The sequence below is a fragment of the Euwallacea fornicatus genome, chromosome 22 (assembly GCF_040115645.1).
Source record: "Euwallacea fornicatus isolate EFF26 chromosome 22, ASM4011564v1, whole genome shotgun sequence".
Classification (NCBI taxonomy): domain Eukaryota; kingdom Metazoa; phylum Arthropoda; class Insecta; order Coleoptera; family Curculionidae; genus Euwallacea; species Euwallacea fornicatus.
The window spans coordinates 1,767,838-1,785,681 of NC_089562.1; the positions used below are offsets into that span (position 1 = coordinate 1,767,838).

Consider the following 17,844-nt stretch of genomic DNA (forward strand, 5'->3'; position numbering starts at 1 on the left):
CGAAGTCAAAACCAGCAATTGGAGAAGTGTATGGACTTCTTCGATCTGTCAACGTATTAAATCGTTATATTCGTGATGGAGCCCTGCAGCGGTTGCATTCTGCCATAGCACCGAAATACAGCGGTAAAGCGCATTACGCTCAGAATCTGGAAATGCCCGAAATATTGTTTGGATATTAAATATCTCTTAGGAATGTCGAGTTTGAAAAAATTCCGTCTAGCGAGCGAACCAAAAGCGATAGAGGAATCCAGTTTTCGTAAGATCAAATTAGTAGATGCTTGCCAGATGAAACCAAATCAATTTCAGACAAAAAGCAGTCAGCGACATTGTGCTTTAAGTGCAGCAGCGCTCGATCGCTGCAAATTCGCCGAATGCACTAAGTGTACTTAGTTAATCCGCTATCAATCCTAATCCGCATAACAGCGAATAAACGAATTTCATTTTGGTGAAACATATGTGACTGGTCATGTTTCGCGTTTTCGGTACGGATGATTATCTCGTGATATAGAAAAAAATCTCTATGATATATTCAGTTGCGGCACTGCAAGTTTTGTTTCGTAAAATAAAATTGTAGAAACATCTTCAGCTCATCGACGCAGTCTCATCTTTTTGCTTTTGCAATCTGATATAACTTGGCAGCCCTAATTCCTGAATCCTGGACCATCCTATTTTCAGGGCCTCTGTACGGGAAATGCCAGGTTGAAGGATGCGGCAGAGGAAGCTTGTATTTTTATTTGGTAATTTTAATAAAATTGCACACCGTCAAAAAAGAAAGCAATTTGACGTTATTTGCAATACCTCCACAATTTTATTTGTTGAGAAAGTAAGATATTGTTCCAGTGTTTCTGATTTGAAACTTTCTGAGAATTTGAAGCTGCATTTAATAAAATATCTCCTCGGGGCATAGAGATGTTGTTATCGTGCTAGAAATATTAACATTTCGTCATATGCACGCGGCGTTTCTAAAAAAATATGATTTTTAGACACTCACCAATTTCTGATTCATTCAATTATTCAGAGAGTATCATCGTGAAAACTTTTATTTGCAAGCTTGCGATGGATTTTGAAAACTAACTATTCGAATAAATTATGTTTAAATTATATTTTTATTTCGGGAATCTGCACGTCCAGTCATTCCCAAGTACTTCCCGGTAATTAGCTGCATTTTCTCAGAGGGAACTTTTCCCGCCCATTGTCGGGTCGCATTTGTAAATTTGGCGCAATCGAACATTAATATGGGGGCTATATATCTCTCATGGGCCATTGGGTTCAGTCGCTGTGTGTTCGATTAAGTAATTCGAACACCCTGCATTTCGAACGGACAATAATTGCCGAACTCACCTTTCGCATATCGAAGGCGTAACAAATCGAGGTCTGATAAATAATGATCATCTTTGTTTCATAACGTCCATAATAATTTTGATCTGAAACAACCAATCCGACCTAACCGGACGGCCAGTGGCCCGATCAAATTGGAGTGCGACAGTTTCGCTTTCGGAATGATACAGAATATCACAGAACCAAACATTATTTCCAAAATATTTATCATTATCTATAGCCGCTGTTGTTGTACAACAATGAACAACAATTCGTGCATTCCTTAAAAAATATCGCTGATTGCAAGTAAATTCAAGGACACTGTTGCGTTTGCACTAGGAACTCATAACAATGACGTATAATATTGAACGGAACGTTCTGCTGAGTCTCGAAATAACATCACACACTATAGAGTAAATATTATAATCGAATAGATAATTATAAATAAAATGTTAGCATTTCTATTTTTAAGCAGGAATGTTATTCATCCACATTGCAAGTGACATTCCAAATGAATTTTTTATTCTGTCGAACATGCTTTAATCCCGTCCTGGAGACCGGTAAACCCCCCCAAGTGGGTGCGTTAAATCCAGAAGAGGGAAAAATTCTAGTAGAAATGAAAGCAAATTCGAATAAAAGTAAGTGACCAGGCTGCACTAAGATAACCATCCCTACAGGTTCTGTTTCTTTTCAACTTACTGACATTTCCGCAGTAAAGCAAAAAAAGCAAAACGTGTTTACGTAAAGGTTTTGAAAAGCGCATTGACTATGCCCAGAATGTTGTTAATAATTGATTGTTCACCGTAAATTTTGATAACCGATATATCGCGGTCTCAACTGATTTAAGCAATTAGTGAAAGCGAAAAATGTTTATTATTTAGACCACACGTCTTGTTACTTTTGCGTGCCTGAAAATGTGAAAAACTCCACGCCACTGTCCCTCAAACTAACTGTCAACGCCGATTACAACAGCAACATAACGACTATTAATATTACACCGATAGTGAATTAATTAAACAAATTAATGAATTCTACAAACCTACTTTTGATTTCATAGTTCATGTAAATTCTATAAAAGACGTGTTGCAATTTTGAATAGATAATGGGCCCGGTGTGTGCTCATCGCGATGGTTTATTTAGGTAAAACAATTATTTTACCATTGTTGGACAGGATTTATACATTAGATAGGCGTCGTTGAGATGGTAAAGATGTCCAAGAAAACACCGAACAATGGCGTATTAAATGGATGGCGAAATTTACTGGTTTGCAGTGTCGAAGTGCGGCCAGATCTGGTATTCTAGATCTTGAAAATTATAAAGTTTTGAAATAGGTATTTGCTGGGTCCATGTGGGGTTTTGTGTTGGTTGGAACAGGAAGTACTTTCAGTGACTTAGAATGCCAATTGTTAGGTCGCCGTGTTCAGTCTCGAAGGACCAAAAAATTGAGTTAAAACGAGGTCAGTAGTGGCCACATCATTTTTTATACCGGAAGGTAAAATTAAATTTCGATATTCGTTAGATGACTGAAATCAATCTTGAACGACCAAAAACTGAATACAAAATCAAATTACAGTGGTTTCAACCACGAAATAGCCGTTGAAATGTACGCTTGCAGACCTCTTGTCGATGAAAATGACCTCATTGACAATATCTTATGTTAAACTTCTGAAGTCAATCATTCTGAATATCTACTTATGTAAGGAAATGTGTTTTAAATTGCCCTGTTCTAAGTCGGCGATTAAGCTTGAGCACGGTTCGAAAAATCTGTTCTAAGAATGGCTCACACATAGAAGGTCGTGCTCTGAGTAGCCCTGTTCTAAATGGAAATCGCTCAAGTTAGTTCGTGTTAGCTACTTGAAGAGAAAAACCAATTCAATAAAAAAAATAGAGATTGCTATCGAACAGCCAAAAGAGTAACTTCAACAAGTTGCTTAGACGGAAGATGTAAAAACACGCGATCGTCAAAGTAACAAGCTGCTCTAAACTCGGCTTTGTTCTAAATTGAACAAGCTGGACTTTGAGAGAAACGAAAAGTTACACAAATGAAACTTCAAGTCAATTCACCAAGTAAATCGAACACTTATTGATAAATTATTTGAATCAAGCATTGTACAGTCTATTGTACAAAACTGTTTATGTAAAGAACCATGGCTTACATTTCGGTTTTAAATCGGGGAAATTCGGTTAGGTTACGTCAACGAAAACTAGGAAAGTGCGAAAAATGAAAACTGGCGATAAACTGTTCTAAATAGGGCAAGTTCAAAAATTGACAGTTGTGAATATATTTCAAATCAGAAAACTAAGAAATTTGCTGAAAAGCAACTTGATATTGGGCGATAAGCGACAACATTGCATCCGTCTTTTGTTTTGTTGACATTGTTGACTCCTATGAGGTGCTATCAAACCGCTTGCATGTTGTCAAACTTTTGTTTTTACCTGAAAATTGCGTTATTCACAGAGGAGAGAGGGGTTAAATGATAAAAGATTTTTGAAGAGATACTATTGCCAATGTTGATTTGTTAGATATCGGAACTTCCTGAATATGTGCCAAGGGCCCGAACCCGAGATAACAGGCGCTGATAAGATGTTCCAAATTTTCCTCCTAAAATTCACTTTTCTAATTGGTCCGTTGGTAAGCGGGATCTAATCCGACTTAATTACGCCAATTCTGAGATATTCTCATATACGTAGTACCGTTTTAGCTTTCCTGTAAACAAGCTCGTTCTTCAACTTCGTCTCTAAACAAGTTTTCTCTCGTCTTCTCCGTTGAAATTTTATTTTTGTGAATTACTTCCTTATTGTGCAGATGGATTTTGTTCGAATAAATTTGAAATATTGAGGTAAGTAGTGAAATAATTTTCGTCCAGATTTTTGAGACATATGTATAAATAAATGATCTGGTCCAAGGTTTATTTTTTCCATAATTTAATTTAAAAAAATTAATACTCTTGGACAGTGGATTAAAATAAATAATTCCCCCTGATAAGATTAAAAATACTCTCGATTGTCGATCGACGAATCGAGAGAATTTGGGTTTCTGGGTCAGCTTTGTTAACAAACGCGCACTCACACCATTCAACAGTTTGTTTTCGGTTACCCGTCGATTATACATATTACACATTCGATTTACGACTTTTCCGAATTTCCAGTTAATAAAATTTTTCTGCATTAATTTTGACATATCAATGCGTCGATGTGGGCCAAACCCGTCGGAGATTTTTTACGGGAACATTTGGGTCAAGTTCACAGTACGCGCTCTCAAACGTATTTTTATCTTATTGGAAAAGTAGGTTATGTTATTGTGATGATAATGATTTTATTTTAATAAATGGCATAAGGACGAATTTATTAAGTTTGGTCGGCGTTGCCGCTTGCGTGAAAATTTTTTCGAAGTGCATGGGTTGCATCAGCTAAACTAATGCAAGAAGATGTGAGGCAGGTCTTAAGGGCTGTCCTTTCTTCGCCGGTGCTGGCCACGTGATGCGCGAGCAAAATTAGGTCAGTGGGACATCTCCCCCACATGTTTCCCTCAGGGACGCCGCGAACCCAACCAAAAGCGCTGCGCGAACGCGACGTTGCCACAGTTAGCATGAGTTTTCTTGAGGATTTGAGGATTTCGTTTCAAAAGCTTACAAGTCTTGTCTGACACTAACGTTTTTACTACTAAAAAATATGTAAATGTATTAAATATTTCTTAATCTACCGTCTTAAAATGTAACGTTAGGAGGATACGCCACTGACTAAATTGAAACACTTAATTTCAATTTTTCGCCATAGTTAGAAGAGATATATACTGAATGTTCTATTAAATATTCAGTCGCATTGCATATACATTTTATTAGTCACTCACTTTACTAAAAAAAATAATTTCTTGATATTAGTGAGCAGATCTTGCATGCCTCACGAGTCTTGCAGACACACGCGTTTCAACAATGCTTCAGTGTTTTCTGTAATATAGCTTTTTCCTGTAAAGAATCGGTAGCGTATTTTGATTTTTTATCCCTAAAATTGATTAAAGGGTAAAAAGATCCTTAAGAAGATTTTATATGTAACTAGTTATGGACTTTGCATGAAGTCCTTGCACGACACTGTGTTTCCTTCGAAATTCGATATGTTCCATAAATCATGGGAGTTATTTCTAATTAAAACTCAGTGGTGTTTTCAACGTATTTTAGTACTTGAAATTTAATTCACTTTCATGTATTATGAAACTTCTACACTAGCGATTGTTAGGTTTAGAAGAGAGCATTGCATGTCACTGGCTTCTTTTCAAGGTTTTTTCCATAATAGAGAAGTTTCGTAGAGAGCTTTTCCAAGTAAAACTTCAGTAATATTACATGCGTGCTCAAAGTGATATTCTGAGCACGAAATCAGACACAGTATGGAACACACAATTTCGAGCCTAGAAGCCACAAGTTGTAAGCCGCTGATTTTTCTAATGTGAATGTTAAATATAAGTTTATTGTTTAAGCAGAAATATTTAATTAACCCCTGATGAAAACTAATTGCGTCAACATGTCAAGAGCATAGAGGATTGCACTGCATTTATTCGTTTATTTTCACTGTTTTTCCTCTTATAAAGAAGTTTTGTTAATAGTGTTTTCCACTAAATTTTCAGTAGTATCAAATGTGTACTAGCAGTTACTTTTTAAACACCAGAAACATAAATCAAAACTGAGAGCAAATGTTTATTATTTTTTTATTGGATTTTTTCTGCAAAAAATCAAAAATTCTTCTAATGGACAACATTGCCGGACTGGAAATAACATCGTGAATATATACCTGAAAAATGAAAAAAATCGGATGAGCCTTCGAAAATGTTCATCCTTAAAATAACCCATTTTACATTACTGATTTTTTACGCAAAGTTAAATGTAAGTGAAAGTATAAATCAATTTTTAAAAGGGCACACTAATCAAGTGATAGAACTATGAAAAATAGAGAAAAAATTTCATGTAAACTTGTATGTTTTACACCCAAGTTATCGAAATGTAAGGTGATAAAAACTTTCAGTTCGGGGTCGGGTTTTCGTTTACTGCTCCAACGGTTTGAGAGATTTTCCACTGAAATTTACATGTGTTCAAAATTTAACTTAAATATCTCAAAAACTCTACGAGCTTTGAACAAAAATAAAAAATAATTTTAAAGTTTAGCATCGTGTATTTGGCCAAGGAAGCGCGAAATTATTCTTGTTTTAATAAAGTTTTATTTTTATTATCATGAATGTTATCACCTTTTAAATTCTCCTAAATATAATATGAATCCTGTATGTATTCCCCATTGAAATAGAAATATTTCACTTCTATCTAATGAAAAGCAGGAGCGTAAATTGAAGTGCGCACATTTCCGTAAATGATTGAATGAATAATATTCAACGAGATTGAATACTTTTGTCTTGAAAAGTTCAGTGGAATTCTAACCCAACACACTTGAATAATTTCATTACCCCGACTGAACATTTTCAACTAAAGTTTGGTTTTTTCACCTAAAAAAATTAATTACCATTTGCGCCAATTGCTTTTCGAAAAACATCTCTAGTGTAGTATCGTTGAAAACTCTGATAAAATATTCCAAAAATCCTTTTAAAACAGAACTCCTTAATGCCATGCAACTAGGCTAATAGGTAATGATGCGCTCAATAGCTATTATTATTGCCACAATTATCGCATGACGGGCAAAACGGCAACGTCGCACCCACGCCGCTCTATGCGAGATGTGTTGAAAGTGTGTGTGGTGTGTGTGTGTGTATGTATGTATGACTTCACAGCACACAGCACTCGCAGCAGTAACATAGACCTGGTTCAATGGAAAGTAGGTCAGTCACTTTCACTTGTTATTACACGGGCCCGCTGTAATCATTTCGTACCGAACCCCTGTAGGAGCCGGTCGCCTAAAGGGGTCTATACCGTCGTTGAATCCGGTCAGTCCCGTGTTGTCAACCATCGGATGCGGACGCCTTCTCGCACATCCGACCTAGACCTACTTTCCTACTTTTTCACGCGAGCGTGAGTGCTGTTCTTGGGCTGCCTATGGATTTACTCTAATGGATTATTGTTGTTGTAAAATGTTGAGTGTTAAGTTTGCAATACGCTTGCATAGGTGACAAACATTTCGGTCTAGTGAGAAATGTTACTTGAAATGGATAACCATTCAACGTTGTTATCCCTGAACATGTCCCCGTTCAACGCGAACCAGGGGGAATCTCCCGCGGCCACTCAGGCCTCAAGTCCCCTGAGTCATTATAGCTCGCCTCCCGTGTCCTCCCCCTATACTAGCTGTCAACAGTCCTCCATGGGGATGGGTCAGCACCATCCCGACATGATGATGCACCAAACGATGTCCAATATAGACACGTCGTATTTTTTTTCTTCAGGAACGCAGACCATCAGCGGCATCGACATGGGGCCGGCCGCCTACCACATCCCGATCCGGGCTCCCACCGGGGGTGACGTCCCGGACACCAAGGACGGCATCGAGGAACTGTGTCCCGTTTGCGGGGACAAAGTGTCCGGGTATCACTATGGATTATTAACGTGCGAATCGTGCAAGGGATTCTTCAAAAGGACTGTGCAAAACAAAAAGGTGTATACTTGTGTGGCTGAACGGAGTTGTCACATCGACAAAACCCAGAGGAAACGATGCCCATTCTGTCGGTTTCAAAAGTGTTTGGATGTCGGAATGAAGCTGGAAGGTGAGTTCTTTCACTCTTTACACTAACCACATTAATGGGTGAGAACAAAGGGAAAGACGTTCTTTGTTTAAAGATGCGTTCATCAAATTGTATGTGCCACAGTTTTCCAGATGGAATAGTTAGGTTTAAGTGTAAGTTTCGTTTGCTTTAACTCAAATTGGATTAACTCCTTGTTTCCTAGATGAAGAGGTCTGAAGGTCTACCTTTGATCTTTGAAAATGATCGGAAAATAGGTGGTTGGGAACAATTTTATCACCAAAAAGTAACAGAAACAAAGGAACTTAATGCGTGCAGTGAGACCATAATTGTAATTGTTTCAATATAGAAAGGACCCAGGAAAATAAAAGTGACAAAGTGTTATACATTGTTTAAAAAATCAAAATCTGTATCAGAAAGAATATTCCACAGGGTGTTGTAAACTGCAATTGAACTATAGACTACTATACCTTTGTTACAGTGTGATATAACTTCTTTTCTGTAGTTCGCGTTATTGCATATCAAATCTACTGTTCATAGAAATTCTTAATGCTCTAATGTGAATAGTGGCAAACAATTTAAAAGATTCGTTTTAATTTGTGCGAATTTAAACACATTTATATTTTGTATTCTTTAGATAGCCATACTAGATATCCTTATCTTGGACAAACTTTATTGAGCTAGTAGAATTGAAAATAATGCTTTTCAAACAAGGAGGAATATTTGGCCGGAATATAAGCCGTAGAAAAGCATCAATAATCGTCACGAATTTGAAAAATGAGTTTTGTATGTGGTACTCCTCAAACTTTTCAGAGACCGCAAAAGGGAGGAAGAGGTGTTTCTTTGTTTCTGTAAATGTGTTAATAGTGTACTTGTTGGTCGTAAAAATTGATATTTTTTAAGCTTTGTTTGACATTCTATTTTCTAGTGGAAAGCACTGCGCAAACCTCATATTATTTTCTTAAGTTTGATGAATGCTTTCTAAACCACATAGGCTCGAAAACAAGGAGAAATATTACCCAAAATGTCGTTAGCTAATAAATATGCTTTCTGATTGATTCAAATACGCCTATGTTGATATCCAGTAAATAGTCAAAAAAATCTTTATCTTTAGTATTTCAAAGTATCAAAATTGGGATCTACAAAAACTAATTAAGTACCTCGTGCACAAAACGCAAATCTAACCGACGCAGTAGTTCCAATGTGGTATTTGAGATAAACTGCCATTTACATCAAAATTAGCTTCTCGCCTTTTACAGCTGGCTCGTGTTTCACAGCGCCCTCTCTGGTAGTTAAATTTCTCATTTATAATTTATTCTCGAATTTATCAACGTGAGAAAAATGTCTTTAGTTGTCGTTGATAATGCCATGTTTCGTCAATCACCATCAGACAACGAATGAGCTGCCGAGCCCTCTTCCGCACCAGTGATCTTCAATCTAGAAAAACTCACAATTACCAGCATTCTCCACTAAAAGTAACACATTTTTTTTTTACCAGAATGTCCCCCATGTATTCAATTTCTTACGGTAAGCAATTCGTGATCTGTGCATGATAGGTTGAGAACTCTTGCAAGCGTGAACCATGAATATTTCAGATCCTTGTAAGAAAACGTCTTGTAGAAAATAACCTACAGACGCGTGGAAAATAAAATACAGCCATTGAAAATCGGATACGAAAGCAACTACGGCAGCTCGAGATCCTAATCACTCTAAAAATAGTCAAAGCGCATGCCTCCAACACCTAGTTTGCATGCATTTCGCTGCCTGAACGGCAAATGTATAAAGCGCAGGTCTTTGATTGTTAGTCAGTATTACTGACTGTTGCCGATACATAAATTAGTGCCCTTATGAAGTGATTTTCTCGTCAGATATGTGTCTTATACCAGCGCACATACGACTTAGGAATCATGGAAACTTCATTTCCTCCAGTTTCTAAGCTATGGATTAGTGTCTCATTTGCAAAAAAGGGACCTCAAATCTATTTAAAAAAACCATGGTGCTACATTCGGTTTTTTTAAATCGTTGGTCAATATTAACTCAAAACTTTGATAATGTATTGATATTGATATGCGGACCTACTCGTAAATAAGAAGGAACTGAAAAGAATTAAGTGAATCTGTCAGTTGTCAAAACTTCTGCCTAACGTTAGTCTATAGGCAACATTGGATAGACCAATTGGCTTCACTGGATATTTTAGGACGTTCCAACTTTCCTTCTAACATAGTGACGCAGATGAGCTGAAGATGTTAATTTTTGAGCTTCATTCTAATTCTTCTGTGTTAGATCTTGCATTGTCTGCTTACCGTTAATATTCGTCAGTGTTGTGCCCATACCAGCACGTCTTTATCAAATCGTAATTTTTAATACACAATACCAAAATTTGTTTATGCAGAGGTCTATTGAGTTTCGAAATTCAAGTTTCTGCAGAAAAGTAGGCACTGTCGGTAGACTCATTTTTGTGTTCAAATTGCACTTATTGTGTGTGTAAAGTACGTTTTCCGATGTGAATCTTTGTTTGCATCGTTTCGATTATATTCTTCATTGAAAATCAAGAATTCTGCAATCTATGTTTTCCTTAGAAATGAACAGTCTAGACGGAATATGCGAAGCAACAACAGTGCAGTAGTTATTTCCTAATTTAGCTTTAATATAAGTTAATGGTCGTTTTGTAATATTGACGGTAATTGCAATCTTTAATGTCTTTTAAGTAAATTGCAACCGGTTTAAAGACACATTGCCATATTACCCGCTTTTATTTTCATGTTTTCAATAAGTATTCTTCCGTCCCTTAAAAGTTCAATCAGAGAATTGCTTTTTATTGCCTTAGTCGGTTTGGTAAATTTGAGAGATATTTGGGGTTTTACAACCCCTGTCATAAAACCAGTTTGCTTGCGCCAAGCTTTTTGCCTTCAGTAAAATTTGTTGCCAAAAAGTCACGTCCAACTATAAAATGTAACTTCCCTCTTATATCTTCATAATTTACTAATAATAATAATTGATAAGATTAGGCTTTTTTTCCTGAGCAAATAATTTTATGATGGAAGATATATACCCGATTCCCAAGAAACGGAAAATCCTTAGGGGAACTCGTACGTATACACGATAACGTAATATAAAGTGCGGCTCTGCTCCAATTTCGTAAGATGTCAAATGGCTTTAAATAAAAGAAAGTCTTTGTGATTGCAACACGGCCAGAGATATACCCTCGATATCTGGGTATCCATTAGCATTTCCGAAATGGGATTTTCATATTTCATTGTTGCGGGAGATGTTGAGTAATAGGCGTTTTGTTTGCACCCATGTTCTCTCATCGGACGGGACGCCGCTGGTATTTAGAGTCGTGATTTAGAACGTAAATGTTAGTAGGGTGAGCAAATTGGGTTGTTAAAGATACACCTTTAAAGGCGACGAGGCTCGATTCTAGTTGTAAATAACGGCGGTGAAATGAGAGAGGGGTTATCAGTGGTTAGGTAATATTGTTCTAAATGTAAAAAAAAACGATAATATTAAAAGGGCGAAATAGAGCAGAAATTGGAAGATTGAAAAAACGAAAATCAAATAAATGAATCTAACTTAATTCATTTATCAAAGATTGGGATAAGTCTCCCCGAAATAACGGGCAAAGAGAGATCTGGTTAAAAGATTTTTCAAAGTATCATAATTCAGTGACTTTATCGTTAAAATAATTAAGTGAAAATGGAGAAGAACGCTGAGATATGGATCAGATTAGTTCAAGATCCTGATTGTGCACTCTGGTATGTAGAAAGTTCTCTAAAGAATTTTCAAAATATCCTATGAAAACGGCAGCGACATATACAAATTTAAGCAACTCTTGTTTCTTTCACGTTTTTCCCAGCGCACGTTCTAGTCCCTAGAGTATAAAATTAATTGACTTTCCTTTTTATCAGATCACTTCAGGTTACTTGATACTGTGTTTTTGTCAAAGCACTTCAGGACTCCTTTTTTCCATCAAATCAATGAACCTGGGCGGGTTTCCTATAATAAAAATTATGATCCCCCTAAACAGTCAACAAACCATGAAAAGAGAACCTTTTTATGGTGTGTTTCTAGACCCTAGACAGACCCTCTACACTATGAATACTCTATAAAAGGTTTTTTCTACACTGTTTTGTCACGTTCCGTCCATTCATACAGTGTAATATAAAATTTTGGGAAAAACCAACGTTATATCCATTCTTCGTTTTCTTCAATTTCAATACCCTGAGCTCTGTTCCAACGGCTTTTCTGTCAAATTGTTAATTTCTAAACTGCAAATTGAATCGCATTCCTTTTCCACCTTTCTCTGACACGATCTTCTCGTTTGTCATAAAATCGGCAAAATTTCAGGCAACATTTTCTGTGAGAAATTTCACTTCTCTTATAATGTAGTTCTGACATATTTGATCCTGTTTCGATTGATTTATTTCAATTCTGTCATTTTACTCAAATCGCCAAAAACTTTTCAAAATTCTAAACCAAAGCTCAACTTGTAGCGTATCATCGATCATTTGAATGTCTGATAAATCAAAAAATGGCCGAATTTCAGGCAAAAATTACAAATTTCGAATCAAAGCAGTAAAAATGTCGAAACCCTATGAGGTTACATATGAGATTTTCAAGGTTTCAACCTGAATCCTGTATTACCATCCCGCATTATTATATAACAGTCACTTCTTAGTTTTTGCCATTAATTTATGGAATGGACCCAGATAGTAATTTCCAGACTCTTAATTACTGATGACAATCGCACTCACATGGATATAACCCTCCCCGCCAAAAATTGGTTTCACAAATAAACCAAAACGATTAACCCACTTTTCACATTCATTTCATACACAAACATAGCTCATTCTTACCAAATGTGTGTATGTGTGTTCATTAAGCAATATCAAGTCATTAAGATTGTCGAACCACATCGCTGCTATGATACTCTCTGGTAGCCATAAGGCACCAGATTTTTTGTTTCGCTAAGACGAGGCTGTAACATGAAGTTTGAATGAAAACTAAGTGGTATTATGCTTATTTACCTTCCGTTACATAAGCACATGTCTTGTAAAATTAAAAGAATATATTCGGTCTTGTGTGCCAATACTGTGACACACTTCTGCACTGCCATTGGGCAATTTTAGAAAACTAGTTTGTTTGAAGTGGTTGGGTACTGCAAATATTGCTCTGGTGAAGATTGGAGGACTAGTTATTGCCATCTTCTTTATACTAAAATTTTATTGATTATATTTAGTTGCGATGCCAGACAATTTATCGAAAACGAATCAGGAACTCGGTTCGCTCACTACGGTGGCTAATAGATGGGAATTGTCGAAAATTACAATGTTCTGTATAGTTTACATGCAATTTGTGTCACTCGGCACTTGTTACAGTTGCACGGTACGTATACCAGAACAAGCGTATAAATTTTTCTTGTTCTGTGTGGTGTGCCATTCCTTTTGCTTCGAAGAAATCGCGCTAACAAGGCGACAATTTGCGCGACTGCGGGGGTGTGAATGTGGTTACATATTCCTTGATGTGGGTGAACCTTCTCGATTTCAACGGGCATAAAATGGAACGTGACATTTTAAGAACAAAGATCTCCTTCTGTTCACAAACAGCATTAAAATTTTGTACAATTTTATTTGTTATAGTTTACGCAGTCACGCGATAGGTACAGAGAGTGTGTCTTCTACGGTAAATTGGAGGTATTTCAACTTTGTAGATTGCCTTGAACGGTGTAACACGAGCGCACGTCACTTAATTCGGATACTACGCGACGTGTCGGTTTTTTCCGCTACAACCGTTGCAATGGTCACATGGGTATATAAGAAACCAATTACCCATTTGATACACAACTTTCCGGTTGGTTTGACTAGACGACATTAAACTTGCCTAACCTAAATATCGACGCATATCAATCTCGTATAAAATTAGAATGTCGCCGGAGTAGGGCCTCCCCGACGGCGGGACTTTGTCCCATTTGATTCGTGTCAGTTTCACGAAATCGGTGCAACGTCAAATAGTGTTTCAACAATGAAAATGACATGATCATAATTGAAACTCGCCTGTCTAATTTGCTGTATACATCCGCTGGTATTGCCTGAATTATGATTAATAGATCGGTTAAATAACTCGACTGTATGCATGCCTGGTTTTTCGGACAAATTGCGGGAGGAGCATTGTCGATGTGATGTGGGACATGTTAATGAGGTGATTGGCCCATTAATTACATTGACGGTTTTAAGGGGTAATTAAATTTTAGGTCGGAGTGAAAGCCCTCCTAGATTTCCTTGGAGTAAATTGAGACAAAAAATTAAATGATAATTCAATGACCCTTTGATTTGGTAAGGTAAAACGAAAAAGTAAACCCGTACTCAGGTTGAATCATATGTAAACAACTGGTTTCACAAAAGACCAAAAGGCTCTTTTTGTTACGTAGGAATTTTTTATACCATGCGCGTCAGCCAAGAACTAAAGACAAATCATTCTCGGTAATATTACAATCGAGTCTGAATGTGAGGAACAAACCAGCATATGGTCAGATACGTTTAGATGTATGCGAGAAGAAATAAGAAACATACTTATGGATTAATTCACCTGAAGAGAAAGAATCATGATGAATCAAAGATAGGCCGGAAAGTTTTGGCATTCCTCTGAAACGGAGCAATTGATGTGAGCAGTGAACCATCTCTCATTGTCATCGACAGTTCGCTCTTCGTCTTCATCAAGTTGTCGAGAGATTTCCAAAATTTTTTCTACCGAGCTCCCTGGATCTTTGATCTTCTTAACTAACAGATAAAAATCCAGCAAAAAAGGCCACCGTTACAACGTCATTGTAACGAGACACACTGTAAATTGGAATTAAAAAAAAAAAACTTGTCTTAAGTTAATTTCCGGCTCGTGAAAAATTCCAGCACCAGTTTTGCATACATAATCGCGAATTATGCACTAGCGCTCGTACGCCTTTAAATGAGCATAACAGAGAATAGAAGATCGAAGAATCGTGCGACCCAACAACCTACATCGCCAAGATCGTCTTGCATCATACTCTTGGCATTTTTCTCAACAAACAAAGTAGTTTCCTCTTTGTCGCACTCGAGCGGTACCACAATTGGTACTTTCCGTTTCGTTTTGGTCCCTGCCTTGTTACGACATCTCCCAGGCCTTGTTCTCCTTTATCAGTACCAATTCTCGGCGAAAAAAAGCGCGCGTTTTGACCAGAGAGTTATTTATAAATGCACGCAGTAATTGTAGTACTATGTACTTGTTATCGCGCTGATTGTGTAATAATTTATTTTAAGATAAAAGCGGCCTTGGATGACCTACGACATGGAGTTCCTGATTGACCTGCTACTCGCATATTAATAGTTCGTTGTTCCGATGCACGGATCGTATCAACGACGTAATCGAATTATCCGATGGTGGTACTATATACCATTAAGATCGCCTGTCCAAATGTCGTTTCGTAACGAGCCAATTGAGTTGGGCCAGACAAAACAACATGCTCGAGGTGTGTACCTGTGCCTTTTCACAATTACGCCCATGGGGCAAGGATCGATGACATTTATTCTGGTCTCACGTCCTACTATTGCCAAACGACGTGCCATTTCGGCTCTTGTCCGGAAACCCACTTCTGATTTAAACGAAGATTGATTTCAGACTGTTTCACGTCATCGCGTTGTTTTGTTGCATTGAGACATGAATAATACTTGACAACACACATTGAAAATATTTGAAGACCAGTTCAGGTGAAGGAGCGGTGGTGTTGATGATGGACATGAAAATCTTGATGAAGGTCCTGGAGATGATGAAGATAATGGTGATTGTGAAGATGATAATGTTGATTCTACTAATTAACGTGGGTTTGCCTCGACAGCATCCAGGAAATATTTTGTTTCTGCTCTCAAGAAATTTCAGATACGGATCTTGTTCTGAAGATGTGTCCTTTAAGTAAAGCAATGTAAAAAACCACGTTACGGGGGCTGTGACACAATTATTGAGATTAACTACCTGTTCAACGTTTTCCAAAATTGGGACTTCAAAAGTTCTTCTTTTGCAGAATTGTCGACAATTTTGCTCAAGAATTTCTCCAGGCAGAGTAACGTGAAAAGCCAATAACGCAACGAGTTAGAACACACATTTTTTCAATATATTCTAAACATAGGTCTCAAGATATTTTTTTAATAATTTTCTTCCTGTGTTGACAGACGTCAGAATCTGATTCCCCTCCTTAAAAACCGCATAGGAAGTGCCATTAATCAACTGAAGGACCAGCTCTTCAATGTTCAATGCCCCGCTAAAACTGCACGTGAAATAACTTAGAGTTGAGGATAATGATTAGTCCCTCTGTCATTACCAGAGTTGTTTCATCTCTTCATACTTTAACTCTTCGCCACGCTTAAATTTCTGTTTAAAAAATACCTCATCTGCCAGGTAATTATTAACTAACAACTGTCACTTCCTAACTGGACGCTAAAAAATTGGTCGTTCAGGAGTGAAACCATAATTTTTGGAAATACTTGAATTTATTTTGCTTTTGGTAAAGGAAACGCCGAACTTAGGAAATGTAAAAAAGTGGTATAATTATCGAAATTAGCTGTTTTCGATGCAGAAATTTCAATTTTCACATGGTAAGACCTGATTATTCCGGTAATCTCGGGAACTCTCTTTCGGAATTCTTAGAGAAAACTGAGCTTTCGAACTCTAAATAAACCAGTAGAGCAATCTGCTTCGAAATGCTAATAAAAGATAGTTTCCATATCGCGATTTAATCCAACTGATTTACGTATGATTCGACTTCGGTTATTGGTAAGCGAATTTCTGTAAGAATTTTCTAAATGTTTCGGTAAATGTGGCACAAAGTGTAAATACCCCTTCTCTGGTTTTGTAACATTTATACCAATGAAGGTTCAGTTGCCCTACACGGTTGTTCAGATTTGAGGCACGTAACTGGGATCTTACAGATAAGATTGCTTATTTACAGGTCCTTTGAAATCTAGAAAGTTCAAGAGATTCCGCGAAAAACAAAATTAACAAATTTTTTTTTTTTTTTTTTTTTTTTTATAAGTTATAAACTGAACAAATCTTAACAATCTCAGTTTAAAGTTTTTCGTATGCTCAATTGGTGGATAGCGCAGAGTTTTTCCCCCAGATCGCTATTGTAACAAGTCATCTCCCCGCGCGCCCCCTCGCCAAATCCGACAGAAATATTTTGAAGTGAAAACCGATTTGATTCCAAATGAATTTCGACTCAAAGCTGAACTAATTTTTCCTTATCCTGGAACTTCATCACTTTCGGAAGTAGCAATTTAAGAATAACATGCAATGCGCTTACTTCATCATCCAAAGCGCCTATTGTCATCGTTTATAGTTGTTAAAAAAAGGCACAAAAACAGGCAATTAGTTAAACTAACAACATAATGTGTCCGCAAGTCTTGACCCAAATACACGGCGCATACGACTGGCAAATGTCACATGACTATGGTTTGGTATTGATAACAACTATGCTAGTGTGTAAAACTCGATATTCGTGCATAAAGACTCCATTATTGATAATATTTTGCCACCATACGTATACAACTATAGCGACGTGGCACCACCGGTACCGACATAGGAAAATTCTGAATCCTGACCCAAATAAATCGCGTTTCCTGGCCCGATGTTTGTGCGAAACTTTCAGGCAATCCCGATAAGTGGGTGTATCTCGACGTTTTATTTTTAATACGCGTTGCATACAGTGTGTACTGGCCTTAATAAGCCCCATTATCAGTTTGACCCAATTTTCGAATCTGTGCTCATTATTTTTAGCTCGGCTGCGTTTAATTTAATGCCGCATTGTAGTCGCGAAAATATCACATTATTCATAGTTTGTT

General features: G+C 37.1%; 1 protein-coding gene across 6 annotated transcripts in view; it reads left to right on the forward strand.

Moving 5' to 3' along the window:
* ftz-f1 (ftz transcription factor 1) overlaps positions 1-17,844 on the forward strand; it is a 78,642-nt gene that overhangs the window by 35,694 nt on the left and 25,104 nt on the right. For 4 of the 6 annotated variants that reach the window (XM_066295213.1, XM_066295214.1, XM_066295216.1 and 1 more), the window contains one exon: positions 7,691-8,008. In XM_066295213.1, coding sequence (XP_066151310.1) covers positions 7,691-8,008 — 318 coding nt within the window. Of the gene's footprint in view, positions 1-4,021; positions 4,158-7,111; positions 8,009-17,844 lie in introns of those variants that run through there. The other 2 variants (XM_066295217.1, XM_066295212.1) reach the window with 2 other exon arrangements.